General features: G+C 42.8%; 1 protein-coding gene across 1 annotated transcript; it reads left to right on the forward strand.

The window, feature by feature from the left end:
* The first annotated feature begins 4,287 nt into the window (after positions 1-4,287).
* RPL28 (ribosomal protein L28) lies at positions 4,288-17,457 on the forward strand. The gene is made up of 5 exons (XM_088444569.1): positions 4,288-4,366; positions 6,979-7,068; positions 10,561-10,684; positions 15,975-16,093; positions 17,325-17,457. Exons 2-5 carry the CDS (start codon positions 6,988-6,990, stop codon positions 17,412-17,414), a joined length of 414 nt encoding a protein of 137 aa, XP_088300695.1. The 5' UTR covers positions 4,288-4,366; positions 6,979-6,987; the 3' UTR covers positions 17,415-17,457.
* The last annotated feature ends 780 nt before the right edge of the window (positions 17,458-18,237 follow it).

The raw sequence follows: 18,237 nt of genomic DNA on the forward strand, positions 1-18,237 counted from the left end.
ACTGTAATGACGGATTTTGGAATCTCTGATTTCGAGTAAAACACAAACCATTTTCAATAGGTGAATTATTGGGAGACAGTGAGGGACATACAGTACTTATTTATACAACCTTCTAAACCTACCCCCATCTCCTTCACCCACTCTTCATCCTTGACTCCAGCCAATACTCATTCCTATTTCCCCCTTTTTTTATTTCTCTCCGCTTCTTTGCCCCCTTTCTATAAGCCACACATACCCTTTCTCACATTTTAAACAAAGTTGATTTAAAAACAAAGAGGCAGTTAGAGCTGAGGAGAGGGGAGAGCTGGACGACGTCATTCAGCAGATAAGCAGCTGAGAGGAAGAGAACACAACAAGCTGACTGGTTGAGACTTGTGGTTCCACACACAGAGTCCCGTTGAAGTGAGAGTTGTATTTACCTTTTGGAGGGGAAGTAGCATCCTGACTCGGTACCGGCCCGCCCATGTTAGCCAGTGTAGTGCCGACCGCAGTGTGTGCGGTCAGCACTACACATTTACACAGGACCGGCGCTAGGCTTCCAGCGCCGGTCCTGTGCTGCAGCTGAGCCCCTTCCCTCCCCCTGAGCACTTGCCCAATAGCGCCAGGAGGAGGGTGGCAGGCGGGCGGGCTCAGGCTGTGCTGACACACACATCGCCGCCAGCGCTGTGTTAACCAGCAGACGACTCTCATTGGCTGCTGCTGCTACAGCACACACATCACTGCCGAGCGGCAGCGACGTGTGTGTGAATCAGCAGCCAATGAGGTCAGACAGACTCTCATTGGCTGCTGCTGCTGCACACACATCACCGCCAGCGGTGGCAGCTATGTGTGTGTTAAACAGCAGTCAATGAGAGTCAGACAGACGCTCATTGACTGCTGCAGCCGCAGCACCCACTGCAAGAGCCGGCTCCCTTCCGACTCCTGCAGTGGGTAATGGGAGAGACATCATGACGTCTCTCCCATAATGCAGAGCGCGCCAGCCCGGGAGGACTGAAGTGCGGACGGCAGCGTGGATTCAGGTAAGAATTTTTACTTTATTTATTGTTTAATTTCAGTGTGTATTTATCGGGGGAGGAGGCTAAGGAGGAGACTACTACTGGGGGCACTGCTTCGGGGGGGGCGGGTTCCACTACTGGGGACTACCTTTGGGGGGGAAACTACTGGGGGTACTGCTTCGGGGGGGGCGGGTTCCACTATTGGGGACTACTACTGGGGGAGATACTACTGGGGCACTGCTTCGGGTGGGGGGACCACTACTGGGGTCTACTACAGGGGGGGGGACTATTACTAAAGAGGGGACTACTACTGGGAGCACTGCTTCGAGCGCGCGTACGGGACCACTACTGGGGGCTACCACTGAGGGGGATACTACTGGGGCACTGCATTGGGGGGGACCACTACTGGGGTCTACTACAGGGGGCACTGCATTAAGGGGGACTCCTACTGGGGCGACTATAAAGGGCACTGTGTAGGGGGGACTACTACTGGGGGCACTGCATTTGGGGGGACCACTACTATTGGGGGCACTGGATCAAGGGGGACTCCTACTGGGGCACTATATAAGGGGCACTACTGGGGGGCTGCATATGGGGGATCACTACTGGGGGCACTGTATAAGGGGAACTAATGGCGGGCTGCATAAGGGGGACTACTATAGGGGGAACTGTGTAAGGGGCACTGCATATGGGGGATCACTACTGGGGGCCTGTATAAGGTGAAGTAATCGGGGGCTGCATAAGGGGGACCACTACTGGGGGTACTGTATAAGGGGCACTACTGGGGGCCTGCATAAGAGGGTCCACTACTGGGGGCACTGTATACTGGGGGTACTATATAGGGGGGACTGTATAAGGGGCACTGCATTAAGGTGAAAATGGAAAACTGTTCCCAGTGACAAGAAAGGGGTGTGTGTCATGTTGACACGCTCCATTTTTCAGTGGCCACGCCCATTTTTCAAAACACATAGTGGTGAGGGGGGCTCCATTTTCAAGTTTGCCCTGGGCTCCAAATACACTAGTTACGCCACTGGTGGATACCTTTAATTCTAGATATATTTTCTATCAATACTACTTGCTAATAAGGCCTGAGTTGCTTACAATTTGACTCTTTGTGTCAGGGCTTGACGAATCTCGGTCGCCAGGTTACCATGGCGTCTAAGATTTTAGTCCTGGTGAAGTGGGCAGAATGGGGAGAATTTTCAAGAAAATCGGGGCTCCCCGAGTAGGGGGTTGGGCTTAATGATGCGATTCTCCAAGAATTGCGCCATTTGGCCCCACCCCCTATTTAAATATGCACTATTCACGGCAATTTACCGGGAGGGGCGGGGGTTAATGACGTAAACCATCAGGTTCTGCCCCCATCACCATTCACCTGCTTCTCCTCCCCAGGCAAGTATGCTTCTACTTGGTATTTCAGTGATTCAGTTATTTGGATGCCCCACGCTGGTTGTCTGTACGAATAGGCGCCCAACGGAACAATTCAATTGTTGCTCCATTCGGGTGCCTAAAGCTGCGGGGTGACACATTTCTTCACGTAGCCTCCTGAGATGCGAGAAGAAATGTGTGCAAAGTCTGTTGTTTTGGGAGGCCTAACCACTTCTTTACAGGGGTTTAGCCGCTTTGCGCGGCTAAAGCTGGTGCCTTTAGCAGCGGTAAATACTAATGGGTGCCTGAACAGGGAAACAATTTAAATGTTCCATCGGGCGCCTGTTCGTATAGACGTCCAGCAGGGGGCGTGCAGAAAATTTGAATCACCACCTTTGTTATTCTTTTAAAAAAACCTATGAGAAGTAGCTATAATTTAACTTGTCAACCTATGATAAAAACTCTAAAGATACAAAACTACAGATTTTTTTTTACAGTGTCACGTATGGACTTTTGCACTTTTAGGTAAAATTAGTTCATTTACCAGTCAGGATTTACTTGATTATAGAGACAGAAAGTTACACTATTTACCAAACAGGAAGCCACTTAAAATGAAGAACAAGTGCTGTCTGGCTTGATTGACTGTGAACTAGATAAATATTATTCAGGCGCTTATTAAGTTAAATATATAAACAGCTTTACTCAATTTTCATTTATAACAGCAGCAACCACTTTAGTATGCCTGTGGTCATATACTCAGGCAATATAAATGACCAAAAGGAAACATTTAATTGAAAACCAAATTGTGTAAGTGTTGTGCTAATAATAATGCCACGTGTACTATATATATTTATCTTGGCTGAAATAAATATTACATTGTATTTAACCCGCCATATTCCTGACATCCTGACTATTCTGTGCCTATTCTCTTGTTATTATGCCGACAGCCGGGGTTTCATACCCAATCCCCCACCTTAGCCCTGCCCTGCGTGATGCACCAATTGCAGCATTGCGCAGAGGGATGTGCTAAATATTACCCCTTTTACACCAGAGCTAAAACCTGGGTTATTGCAGGGCTTAACCCGGGTAGCTCCTTGGTGTAAAAGGGGCCAGGGTTGGATTCACGGGTAGAGTGACCCGGCAATCCAACCCAGGTAACTTTCAGGATTTTACAAGGGATCAACCTGTGAAACCCTGCAGTGTAAACGGGTACCCCGGGTCATTTGACCCGGCTCCCGTTTACAACATGGGGACTTCCGGGCTTCTCGGCGCCTGGAGATGATGTCATCTCCAAGCGCTGGGAGAAGTGATCCACTGAACCCGTGTGCAGTGTGAACAGTGCAGATACGGAAATACTCCGGATCGGCGCCGCTGTAGAAAAAGTATGTCCTGGGTCTGACCCGTTTTGAAACTGAGTTCCAAAACTCGGGTCAGACCCAGGATTTAGGTCTAAAAGCAGTATAATACAGTGATTCTCAAACTTGGTCCTCAGGACCCCACACAGGTCACGTTTTCCAGGTCACCCAGCAGGGGCACAGGTGTATTAAAAGATCCACAGGTGGAGATACTTATTTAACTTGCGATTCTGTGAGGAGACATGGAAAACATGCACTGTTTGGTGTCGGCTACACCATGCAGCCGCTGGACATTCCACTTCTACACCCACTCCAAGAGCTCAGAAAAAGTTTGTCAAGTATGATGTAGAAACAACCGCAGAGAGTGGAAAAAGTGATCATTACTCTCAATATTTTGTGAAAAAATGAAATATTTACGCAGTACTATTCTGGCATGTCACCACCCGCAACCCGCAACAGACAGAGAACTGACCCGTCATTTTATTTTACCCCTTAACAATGGCATCTATGCCCACTTCTAACATGGCGGCCGTACGTCGTGTGTACATGTGACGCAGAACCGGGGGAGATGAGTCATTGGCGGACAGGAAATAAGCAGCAGCTCCGCCCCTTTCCCTTCCTTTTCTTCCTGTGGCTGAGCGGAGAGAGGTAACGTGCTGTGTCCGCTGCTCTCACACCGGGGAACAGGCGGCTCCGGGAGGTGGGGGACAGCTGCGATGTGAGGTCGTTACTGGGCTGCGCCTGTCTCCTTAATGGGGTGACATGTGGGCCCTGATACCTCATGTGTCAGGCCTATGTGCGGCCGCTCTCACAGCTCAGTGGCTTCGGTCCCCGGGCCTCATGGCGGACGTGCTACGCTGTGTCCATGTAATACCTGTGTAATGCTGGTTGCATAGTGTTGTGCCCATGTACGGCCGTGCACGCAATGATAAAGCTTAATGATAGAGATGGTGGTTACTGAGATCCCTCTTCTCCCTTTGTAGTTCTCCCTGAGCAATAATTCCATCATTGCTAGTACATAGTGGTATGTGCCCTGTGTAGTACACGCTTGGCTAACCATGGTGATCCGATAAAGACCTGAAGTAATAAAGCATCATATTACTGTATAATTCTGTTTTAGGACTTAATAAACAGAAAATTTCCTAGGTCTAAATGGAAATCAATGTTTTTATCTCGTAAATACACCCCCTCATCTATGTGTGTATATCTATAGCATATCTATGGATGGTACTCCGAGAGCCAATATCGAATAAACAATACTGACACAGCGATACCTTGCTGACATATCGGAGGCGGAACGAGTTCCGCCTCTAAAACGTCGGCAGGTTATTGAAGATCAAATCCTTAAATGTTTACTTTTTTTCATTAAAGAAGCAATTTTTTTTTGTGAGTTGGTCTTAGCCATCTTTTGTTATATACATTTAAAGGGAAAGTGCAAATTTCAGTTCTATTTTATATCTACACATAGTGTATTTAATGATTGATTAAAGTTATGGTAAGGATCCGATGTATAAAGTACTCTCTGTGGACTCTTTACGTGTTTTATATAGAGGAAGGTTAATCCTTTATGGCAGAGTTTTCCAAACTCATTACAGTCCAAGTTTTAAGGATATCCATACTTCTGCACAGGTGACTTAAATAGTTCCTCAGTCAATTTGATTTAACCATCTAGACTCAAACATGGATATCCTAAACCTGGACTGTAATGGTGATGTTTGGGAAATTTTTGCGGCAGTGGTTCCCACTGATATCCACAGATGGTTAAATCAAATTGACTGAGGTACTAATTAATTAAGCCACCGTTGAAACCTGGACTGCTCGGGTTCTTTAGGACCGAGTTAGGGAATCGCTGCTTTACAGTGCCGTCGCCGCCTTGTGAATGCAGCATCAGAGGGTAACATTCCATATATATGCGCTGAATAAACTTAAAATGTTTAAAAGTTCTATTATGTTGGTCTATGGCAGTGGTCTCCAACCATAATAGGGATGGGAGCTACTAGAGAAAAATTAGATGTCTTGAAGAGCCACATTTTATTTTTGAAAGCTAAAATCTGGCTAATAACCACATTTTTTGTGACTAAACAACATTGCATTTATTAATACAGTGATAATTATCACTATTAATAAATGCATTATTTTTCTATGAAAAATTTGGTTATTAGCCAGATTTTAGTTTTTAAAAATAAAATGTGGAGCGCTATAGGCGGAAGCAAGGGGCTGTTTGATGGACTATGCAGATGGCGTCATCTCCAAGCGTCCACTTTCACGCTGGAAAAGCCGGGTCTATGCAGACCCGACTGCGGTGTAAGCGGCGCTGACTCGGGAATATCCCGAGTCGGCGCCGGCTAAATTCCGGGTCTGATCTGGATAGGAACCCTGTTCCAACTCCGGGTCAGACCCGGAATTTTGGTGGAAAAGGGGTATTAGTGACCATAGGTCTATTGTAATGGTTTGTCTAATCTGTTTGGCTTAGTTATGATCTAAATCGGTAAACAAATTCTTCTGAATTTTATGTAGCTAGCTTTATTGACTAGTACACAGCACCAAGGTCGTGGGTTTGATTCCCACTTCGGTCCTCAAGCTGGCCGCAGACATAGCGATGTGCTCAAGATGAGCCGATGTGTACGATTTCCCTTGAAACTCTCCCCGGCAGCTCAGCACACGATCTGCACACAATTTGGTGTCCAATCTTCAAACGATCTTTCCTGCGTCCAGAGTTTCACAGTTCATCGTGTCCTAGATTGTCAGATCTACCCTACTGCATGGCAGATCTGACGATGCGATGTGCGACCAGCGGGGGCGCGCATAGTGATTGTGAGTGGGGACTCACGATTTACTCAGGATTTGGCCATATTTTACACGATCTGTCGTTCAAATGTGTCGGAATCGGCCAGATCGGGTAAAATATCGCTATGTGTGTGGCCAGCATAACTGTGTGGAGTTTGTATAGTTTCCCTGTGCTTGCATGGGTTTCCTCCAGGTGCTCCGGTTTCCTCCCACACTCCGAAAAATATAGTGATAGGTTAATTGGCTCCCAACAAAAAATGAACCCTAGTGAGTAATTGTGTGTGCATGTGGTAGGGAATATAGATTGTAAGCTCCACTGGGGCAGGGACTGATGTGAATGGACAAATATTCTCTGTAAAGCGCTGCGGAATATGTGCGCGCTTTATACATAACTGGTAATAAATATTGACCTAATTCATTGCTGTGCCTAAAACTATCCTATATCACATTTTAATTTACCTCTTTTAATCTAGGTGCTGAAAATGTCTGCTAGTTTGCAATGGATGATCATCAGGAACTGCTCTAGTTTCCTAATCAAAAGGAACAAGCAGGTGTATAGCACTGTAAGTATAGAGGATTTGTTTGTCTGGTTTTTAATGGAAACTGCAAAAGTAACATGTAATTGATTAATTCAAATCATTTAGTTCATTTTTTAAATTTCTCATCTTTAATGCAAGTGGTGTCAGGCTACATCACAAATAACCTGTACCTCCAGGTGTCCTAAAGGAGGCAGCTCCATCTTTCTGGTAGGGTGGGCATCTCTTTTTAAAATTTAAATAATGAACATATTTTAAAACCCAATGGGGATTAAATCTGTATTAGTAATGGAAATGGTGCTTTAATTTCTTCTAAGGCTCTTATGCTTTGCAGTCAATGTTCTATAACATACATTTATTTTCCCATCTCTTATACTGCCTGCAATGTAGAGTAATAGGTGTGCATGGTTTTGTTAACGCCACAACAAAACTTAATTCTAACACATTTATAGCTTTATTAGCGATTATTTATATATCCATGGGGCTGATAAGGCAAAACAAAGTTGAACACATAACTACAATAGTGTTCACTCTAGCTCCGGCGGCAGGCAGGGTGCCGGAGCTAGAGGAGGGCATGGCCATTGAACTGGAGGGTGTCTATAAGACGCGTCACCCTTTTCGTCACTCTTGGGGGCGTGCCCGGCACTTACGGACACGTCGGGCAGCCCCCAAGCGCTGCTGACAGGGAGAATAGATGCAGGGCGCATGCGCCCAGTGTCTATTCACCGGCGGTGACCGCACATTTCCCCACCCGCGGGACACTGCGACCCGCAGGTGAAGACGGCACTCGCAGGCTCTGAGGGCAGGGCGCTTTTTGCTCTCCAGAAGGAGGGCAGGGCGCCGCGCCCCGCTAAAACAGCCTAGCGGGAACGCTATAAAATATGTTTAAACAGACAGTATAAGAGAGAAACAACCATTGAGACCTCTATACAGGTGAATGACGGGTAGAAATAGTCAGTGACCCAGTGCCCTGGCGGAGCAGACAGGATCATAGCTTCTGATTGATTTGGGGTGCACTGTGCAAATGGAAGTGCAGTGTGAGGACAAGAGGGTCCTGCCTGTGAGAGCTTACAGTCTTGAGGGAGTGGAAGTGACGACTGGGAGGGGAACCGTGAAGAGGTCGGACAGAGGCCATAAGTTAGGATTGTGAGGAGGACTAGTATGCTTTGATATTTTCAGAGCACATTTGAAGCTCTGCAGGCTGGTAGTGCACTTTATAAGATGGTAGGGGGCGTTCTAGAAGAGGGAGGGAAGTGTGGAAAGAGCTAATAAGCATGGAGGAAAGGCGACAAGAATAAGAGGGAGTGTGGACTGATGAGTTTAGAGATGTATGAGGGGGAGGAGCGACGGAGTGCTTTGAAATTTAGAGTGAGGAAATTAAAATGGATTCTCTAAAGAAAAAGGAGCCAGCGAAGGAGCTGAATGAGTCAGAGCGGCAAGAAAAATGAGACCAACAGCAGCACTGACGATAGCCTTAAGAGGGGACATACAGGATAGAGGAAGACCAGCATAGGAGGTTGCAATAGTTGAGACTGGAAATGGGCATGAATAAGTCTAATTTGGGAGATGTTGTGTAGGTGAAAGTAACAGGATTGGGAGATAGCATAAATGTAGGGGTTGAAGGGATGATACATACCTAGGCAGCAGACTTGAGAGAGTGGCAAGTATTCCCATCAGAAAGAGACAATGAGCTCAGTCTTAGCGTTGTCCTAAACTGAACATGTCTGAGACACCCAGGAAGACATGGGAGAACGAGTTGGTCAGGGGAAGAAAAATAGATTTGTGTATCTTCAGCATAAAGGTGGTAATGGAGACCTTAGGAGTTCACCAAGGGAGGTTGGTGCAAAGATAGAAGAGAATGAGACCAAGGACAGATTCTTGGGGAAAAGAGGAAGAGGGGAGATAGTGTTGGAACTAGGGAATAAGAAGGAACAGTAAGAAAGATAGACAGTCATGGAGCCCAAAAGAGTTTGAAGGAGAGGTCAACTGTCAAATGTCAACTGTACCAAAGGCAGCTGACGGGTCAATAAGGATAAGAAGAAAATGTGCTGTGCAGGAAACAATATATTATTTGAGATTTGAAATATATAGACTAAGGATATTTGTTACACTCTAAATCGATAATAAAACACATCAAATGTGTTATAAAAGTAAATGCATATATTCGCGTCAAAATTGATAATATACAGGTTGAGTCTCCGTTATCCAAAATCCTTGGGACAATGGGGTATTTTGGATAACGGAATATTCCGTATTTTGGAATAATTGCATACCATAATGAGAGATATTGGGAATGGGACCCAAATATACACACAGAATGCATTTGTGTTATTTACACCTTATACACACAGCCTGCAGGTCATTTTATGCAATATTTTCAATAATTTTGTGGCTCAAACAAAGTTTGTGTACATACATTAAATTCAGTTATGTTTCATATACACCCTATACACACAGCCTGAAGGTAATTTTCTACAATATTTTTAATAATTTGTGCCTTAGACAACGTTTGTGTACATTGAACCATCAAAAAAATCATAGGTTTCATTATCTCAGTCAAGCCAAAAAAATTGTGTATTTCGGAATATTTGGATATGGGAGACTCAACCTGTACAAATATTGTCCTGCCAAATGGAGTATATGGTTCCAGGATTTATATATGAAAATGTCTGACACAAAATTAATAAATACACACATTTAAAATGTACAGTATAACTTGTGAGAGTGACCCTCTGCTGATCAGCTTCACCAGCAGTAAGTGTTGGTTAAGCATATATCCTGTGTGAATAGAGATGCAGTCATACTACATGTAAAGATATTAGTGATAAGGTTTGAAGATACGCAGGTGCTGTACGTCTCAGCAGAAGGGTAGTGGGCTAGAGGCTAGCTTCCAATATTGCACCCATCAGTTAGAGCTGCCTTTTACATGGCACCTAGCGCCAATATTTCACTGAAAATAGCACTGCAGCATGAAGGGTTAACTCTACTGGTGCCACGGCCTCCATCAGGTCCCAGAGTCTTTGGGAAAAGTCTTAATAAATGGCAAATCCTGTTGTGCAGGTGTGAATGTGTATAATCTTATACTTGTAACTGAAACCGGCTTTCCGTAGCGACCAGTTGTGAAAAGATTTTGTTTTTATTCCCAGTTTTATACACTTCCACTACCATATAGCTGTGCCACAGGACAATTGTATTGACTTCCTGTGTCTTTTAGTGATTAAATAGTTGTAGGCTTTTGGGCATGGACACAGATTTAAAAATCTGACCCTCTATGTACCTAAAAGTAGACGTACTCACTAGGTTTCTTTGTTATTTAAAACATGAAGTGTTTTTTATTATTTATTTTTTTCATAGGAAGCATATTTGTATTTTAACTGCAGCTTAGAGATTTCTCTATATTGGAAATGTGGTTTTATCATGAGGACCATAGTACGTTGAATAAGTTTTATTGGTTTAAATATTCAATTGTTTTTAGAATAGGATGTATTTTTCAATTATTTTCAATGATCTTCCATGTAGGAACCCAACAACCTGAAGGCCAAGAACTCCTTTCGATACAATGGTCTCATCCACAGGAAAACCGTTGGTGTTGAGCCTGCTGCCGATGGAAAGGGGATCATTGTTGTTCTGAAAAAGCGTGCTGGTAGGTTGCTGTAGATCATGCGGCTTCATTACTGAAAATATTGCCCAGGATCTTGTAATAATCAGCCAAAAATATGTGCATTATGCAATAACCGTGATCCCTGGTTATCACATTACTCTTGCTTGGCTTTATATTAAAATTGCTTAGAAAGGTATCACTTTAAAAGGTTATTACTATAAAGCTCACTTTTGGCCAGTGCGTTAATGTTGGTGTATAAATAGGAGGTGCTGTTTTTGCTTTTTATTCCCAGTTTTTGAATCAGTTGCCCCAAATTATGCTGAAGTTCTATCATACACGGTCACATTTTCCAAACCGTTGCACAACTGCATACCCCTTTGCCGTAATCTCATATAAACTGAAAAGTCATGATTAAAAGAAGTATATTTCGTGTACTTGGGTGCAAACCAGTGTGATCCCATAATATTTATAAAAATGCATGAGAGGGCAACATTTTACAGCAGTGTTTCTCAAACACCGTCCTCATGGAACCATAAAGCTGTACACACATGCTGACCTATCTAACAATTAGTAAGTGCATACACACTTGCCAATCGTTTGGCCGCTGTGTGTGGCCAGCAGAGTCATTTGAATATGCCTACCCAGTTGTGACGTCATATTCAATGACTACTGTGGGCGACATATCGGGCGGTCGGCCATACAGACAGCCAGATGAACGCTATATCTGCTAGATATATCGTAATCGCCTGTGCTGCAGGGCCTATTAGATTTGTCTGTGAACGACGTCAGTCAAACATATCTGGAATACACACCCTCTTATGATAGAATGATATATCGTTCTAGTGCGTGCGCAGCTGTACAGTGCATGTTTTCCAACTCATCTAGCTGGAGCACCGGTATTAATTGACTGACAAATCTACAGGTGGTACAAATTATTCCTGAAGGTACATTGAAAACATGCATTGTTAGGGTTCTATGGGGACTGAGTTTGAGAAACACTGATTTACAGTAATAGAGGGCTTAAAATCAGAAATTATGTTTATTAGACTAAAAGATGGAGCGCAGTTTGTGTATCAAATTAAATTATGAACGTACAGCATGAGTACCGACACTGATGTGTCCACATACATCTTACTTCCTTACACGTAAAACAGCCCTTCTAGTCGCTCCATGTCGTGGCGTGACTCCTAGCGCCGAGCGTCTCTTCGTGTAACTTTTTACAGTCTTATTTGCAAAGCAATGTGAATAGGACACACAAGCAGCTTCTGCTGATTAAAATGATATGCGGTGCTGCAGGTGTATCTACATGTGTGTCAGACACTGTAACGTAGTATTTTGCATGCAGATACACCCGCAGTAGCACACAGAATATAGGCATGCTGCATCACTTTAATCAGCAGAAGCTGTCTGTGTCCTATTCACATCATTTTGCGAAGAAGACTCATTTGACAGTGAAAAGTCGCTCGGCGCTACAGAGTTGCGGTGCTCACACGTTCAACATAACACAACTTGTAGCACACGGATGTGAGATGTATGTGGACACATCTATAAACTGGGTTAGTCTACCATATGAAGAAAACCAGATTCATGGCAAAATTTAAATGGTTTGGGCTTGAGTTACTAGTATTTCGTACTGGACACTCAGATTAGGCTCTGGACTCATTCAGCACAATTGCCTGTCATCAAATAAATACTATTCAGCACAAAGATTCTCAAGAAATATTTAAAGACCTTTCTGACTACCTCAATACTAGTCATGGGAAACTGTTTTTACACCTAATGTTTTGAAATGTTATTGACGTTGCTGATCCAGTGCATCTGGAAAGTATTCACAGCGCTTCACTTTTTCCACATTTTGTTATGTTACAGCCTCATGCCAAAATGGAATAAATAAAATTTTCTCATCAAAATTTTACACACAATACCCCATAATGACAATGTGTAAAGTTTTTTTTTTTTTTTTTTTTTTTTTGAGATTTTTGCAAATTTAATAAAAAAAAAAAACTTAAGAAATCACATGTACATAAGAATTCACAGCCTTTAATATGAAGCTCAAAATTGAGCTCAGGTGTATCCTGTTTTCATTGATCATCCTTGAGATGTTCCTACAGCTTAATTGGAGTCTACCTGTGGTAAATTCAGTTGTTTGGACATGATTTTGAAAGGCATACACCAGTCTATATAAGGTCCCACACTTGACCATGCATGTCAGAACACAAACCAAGCATGAAGTCCAAGGAATTGTCTGTAGACCTCCGAGACAGGATTGTCTCGAGGCACAAATCTGGGGAAGGGTACAGAAAAATATCTGCTGCTTTGAAGGTCCCAATGAGCACAGTGGCCTCCATCATCTGTAAATAGAAGTTCGGAACCACCAGGACTCTTCCTAGAGTTGGCCGGCCATCTAAACTGAGCGATCGGGGGAGAAGGCCCTAGTCAGGAAGGTGACCAAGAACCGGATGGTTACTCTGTCAGAGCTACAGCATTCCTCTGTGGAGAGAGGAGAACCTTCCAGATGGACAACCATCTCTGCAGCAATCCACCAATCAGGCCTGTATGGTAGAGTGGCCAGGCAGAAGCCACTCCTTAGTAAAAAGCACAGGCAGCTCGCCTGGAGTTTGCCAAAATGCACCTGAAGGACTCTCAGAGAAACAAAATTCTGTGGTCTGATGAGACACAGATTGAACTCTTTGACGTGAATGCCAGGCGTTATGTTTGGAGGAAAGCAAAATGAAGCATGGTGGTGGCAGCATCATGCTGTGGGGATGTTTTTCAGCGGCAGGAACAGGGAGACTAGTCAGGATAGAGGGAAAGATGAATGCAGCAATGTACAGGGACATCCTGGATGAAAACCTGCTCCAGAGCGCTCTTGACCTCAGACTGGGGTGACTGTTTATCTTTCAGCAGGACAACGATCCTAAGCACACAGCCAAGATATCAAGAGTGGCTTCAGGACAACTCTGTGAGTGTCCTTGAGTGGCCCAGCCAGAGCCCAGACTTGAATCCAATTGAACATCTCTGGAGAGATCTGAAAATGGCTGTGGACCGACGCTTCCCGTCCAAACTGATGGAGCTTGCGAGGGTGCTGCAAAGAGGAATGGGCGAAACTGCCCAAAGATAGGTGTGCCAAGCTTGTGGCATCATATTCAAAAAGACTTGAGACTGTAATTGCTGCCAAAGGTGCATCAACAAAGTATTGAGCAAAGGCTGTGAATACTTATGTACATGTGATTTCTATGTTTTGTTTTTTAATTAAATTTGCAAAAATCTCAAAACTTTTTACACCTTGTCATTATGGGGTATTGTGTGTAGAATTTTTGAGAAAAATGAATGTATTCCATTTTGGCATAAGGCTGTAACATAACAAAATGTGGAAAAAGTGAAGCGCTGTGAATACTTTCCGGATGCACTGTATGATCTTCATTGCACTTAATAAATACTGTTTTAGGTTCTGGAAGAGAACCTGTGATTTTAAACCCGAACCTTTTTTTTTATGCTTTGAATTTGCATTTATTCATATGTAAATTCATATTCTAAACTAAATCTGAGGAGCGCATACTGTACTTGTTCTTTAACACTTACAGTAATTCTAAAGGTGGCCATACACTGTCCAATTATCGGCCCAATCAACCGATTATTGCCTGATCGGGCCAATAATTGAACAGTATATGGCTGCGACTGAGCATCAATAATTGCTATGTCAGGTATGAGAAATAATCCAGCGGGTCTGACAGATGCGATAATTGGTGTTTGGATCTGAAAGTTGGTATGCGCAGACAGGCCAATTATCTGACATTGTATGGAAATGTCAGATAATTGGTCTGTTTGTCCAATGTTATGTTTTATCATTGCCAGCATAATTAGTTACTATGCATATATTATATTGTACTCCAGCTTTTAGATTATTAAACCTTTTCCGATTTTAAGACCTCTCCTTCTATTACTGTAAATATCATCCACTCGTGTACATTTTCCACAGGGTGGAACTACAGGGGACTATATTATTCCCAGGTACACACAACATATTTTCTGTTAATTATAGAGAGTGAATTGGAAACATTCACTAGTACAGATCCCATATCATATCAAATGGGAGTGCAGCTCAAGATACGCACAACATGACGATTAAAATAGGAAATTTAAGATGTAATTAAATATCGGATCTTTTAATCATATCTGTCTTCTATACAGTGTACTGACTACTTAGTTTGCAGACAATCACTTCAGCTGGTGTATGCATTTGATGCTTTTCAAATGTAAACAGCTTGGAGAAGTTTACCATTTTTTTAATGGCTTAACACAGTGGTTCCCAAACTTTTTTGAACCACGGCGCCCTAAGGTATCAGCATGTTTTCACGGCACCCCTCAGCCAAAAGTTTGATATTGAGAAATTCTGAAAAAAATGTAGTAAAGTGAAATAAATTGTGCGTCATCCTTAGGTTCATTTATGTGATGGGGAATAGGTTTGCACTTCTGTTTGTCCACATATTTACATTACATTGACCATAAATGATTTGATTTTTTGCTGAACCACCAACCTGAGGCACCCCTGCAAGTGTCCTGAGGCACCCCAGGGTGCCACGCGCACAGTTGGGGGAACCACTGACTTAACATATTACCCAAAGCTGGACATTCAGGGGATTATGTTACAAATAAAATTACATGTATGTGACCGCAGGCAGTGGGACGTTGATCAGCTGCATGTGTTTAAATTCAGATTTTCTTCATGCTTTTATCTCAGGAAAACCATACAGTACAAGTAAGAGTGGGACTTTTCCAGACAAACAAGAGACTTGCTTAGTTTTATGTTTATAGACCATTACATTTCTTGTTTTTGACGTGGGCAAAAACTATTGTACATACAGCTAATTAACCTCAAATTGCCTCTGCTAAATTGTGCCTACAAGAGCACATATGTGCTAGACACTTAGGGGTAAATTTACTAAAGTGAGAGTTTTTAGAAGTGAGTTTTAAAAGTGATGTTGCCCATAACAACCAATCCGATTCTACTTATTTAACTAGCACCTTCTAGAAGATAATAGCTAGAATCTGATTGGTTGCTATGGGCAACATCACTTTTAAAACTCACTTTTAAAAACTCTCACTTTAGTAAATTTACCCTTTTATAGTCTTCATCTGTGCAGGCTGTGAGTTATCCATCTTGCATGGTCTCATACTAGTACATCTTAGCAACTAAGTCCTATAACAAGGATATTTTTATACATTCATCCCTTCATTTTTACCTTAGACACATACAAAACTATGTATTCAGAGAATACAGAAAATGATTTACCTAATTTTATGTGCTTGTAAAATGAAATCTTGTTTTTAGGCCAGCGCAAACCTGCTACATCATATGAAAAAATCACCATCAACAAGAACTCTCGCGCCACCCTAAGCAGCTTGCGCCACATTATTCGCAAGAATAATTACAGGAGGGATCTCCGTATGGTGAGTGGATGTTTTTGCATACTCATATTATAGTACTTGTTTGAGCTTCCTTTCCTTTCATCAAATTACTTGATCATTTAAATATTCATATTTGTGCCTTGTGATAATAAAAAGACAGACTAGGTCTGTTAAGCTGTGTTTAATATCTATAAGCTTAAATGTTCCCCACCACTTGTGTTTATGGTGAATAGTGCTTTTGGCTTGATTTCTTTAGGCTTTGTTCATATATACTGATCTTTGTGCAAGTGTTTTTTTTCCCAGCACTGCCACTGCATTTGAGATTAATGTATCACACTCACAGCATAATTGTTTTTATATATTAAAGCTTTAAGGTTAGGCTCCGTAATTAACCTGACCCTTCCATAATTAGTGTTATATAATGGATCCTTTAGATAATGTTTTACACACACACACACCTGTCTCTGACCAGACATTGAAGTATTTTGCCCTGTGATTTAAATGTTCATATTTAAAGTTGTGCCCTAGTATAATTAGCTTTTCCACGCAAAATGTAACTTTGTTTCAGGTGATATTGACTAGGCACAGGCTGTACAACTGTCAGATCAGCTGAGAATGTTATGATCAACCAGAGAATTGTATAATGTATGTGCACATACAATCTCCATTTACCGCAGATAAATCGGTCTCACCTTATGATTGGATCTTCATGCATGTTTCAAAGATGAGAGAAATGTGGTCACTTATTTGTGTACGGTCTGACAACTGATTTGCTCTCAGATCTTCCAATAATTTTAGGCATTTTGTCTGTTCCTTCTGACCATTAGTGAGGATTGGAAGGAACCATTGTACAGTGTATGCTCGATATTGGATATTTCCCCGCAATGGATACATTGCATCTTGAGTGAGCATTGTATAGTGTGTACCCAGTTCAAGACTGTTTTTGCCTGATTTAAAAGCACTGCTAGGTACTATATATTTGGAACAATTCCTAATACTTGAAAATGTTGCTGTTTACAACAGATCTAACAGCTGGAAGCGGGATACACATGACATTTTAATAAACGCTTTCTGGCCAAAGTCCTATATTTAGTGTTAGAAATTAATCCAGTAATTTGTAGCCCAATTGATCATTTAATTGGATAAAATGTTAGCATTACCTTTTTAAGATGAACTAAGAGTAACCTGGTTGCAACATCCCCCTGATGCCTTTAATGGTTTTGCTGAAATGAACAATTGCTGGGATGGTCAGTAACAAATGTTGTTTGTTTAGGCGGCTCTTCGTCGTGCCAGTGCTATCCTGAGGAGCCAGAAACCAGTGGTGGTGAAGAAGAAGCGCACCCGAGCTGCCAAGACTGCATAAACTTCCTGCAGCTTTCTGTAATAAAATAATTCAACACAAACAATTGCTGGTTTTAATTTTGGTATCACTAGCATTGCTTTATAGCATTCATAAAAAGGAGTTTCCAGCTCCCTTTGTTAGATTATACATGTACTTGTGCTTCTGGTTGAGGCCAAAATCACCTAAATGTTGTGCAGTATACTAAACAGCTTAATCCTGGGAACTATTTTTTTTTCTCAAATCTATCCCACAGGGAACCCTAAAGCTAGGTACACACTATACGATATATCGTCCGCGATGGATCTGAACACCTATCGTATAGTGTGTACCCTGAAAACCACCCAATCTTTCCATCAGATGTGCTGCACATTAGATGACAGTGCCATGGATGATGCGGTATAGTTACATTAGTCATACAGCGGATTGTGCAGTGCGTACAGCGATGTCATCTATCGTTGCATCGCTGGGTCGTCTGTGCTTGTAACTAGCTTAATAGTGCATATTTTCCAGGTTTCTGCACAAAATCACAAGTGAAATAATTAGGACCACCTGCGGATCTCTTGAAATGTCAGTCAGTAATGAATACATCTGTTCTACAGCACGGAGATGTGGAAAACATGCACAGTAAAGGGGGGTATCCACTTAGCGATTTAACCAAGCGATTGCACGATAACGACAACGTTATCGTGCAATCGCTTGCAAATCGCGCATGCATTGGGCATGTTCTGGTTGGAAGCGACCAGCGATGCGTGCGCCCACTGGTCGGTTCCGACATCGTCCGTACATGCTGGTCAACCTGACGATCCCGACGATCAGGTTCAGCAGGGATGAGGGATGTGCCTGG

Source organism: Taudactylus pleione, unplaced genomic scaffold (genome assembly GCF_031769625.1).
Source record: "Taudactylus pleione unplaced genomic scaffold, aTauple2 ptg000366l, whole genome shotgun sequence".
Taxonomy (NCBI): Eukaryota; Metazoa; Chordata; class Amphibia; order Anura; family Myobatrachidae; genus Taudactylus; species Taudactylus pleione.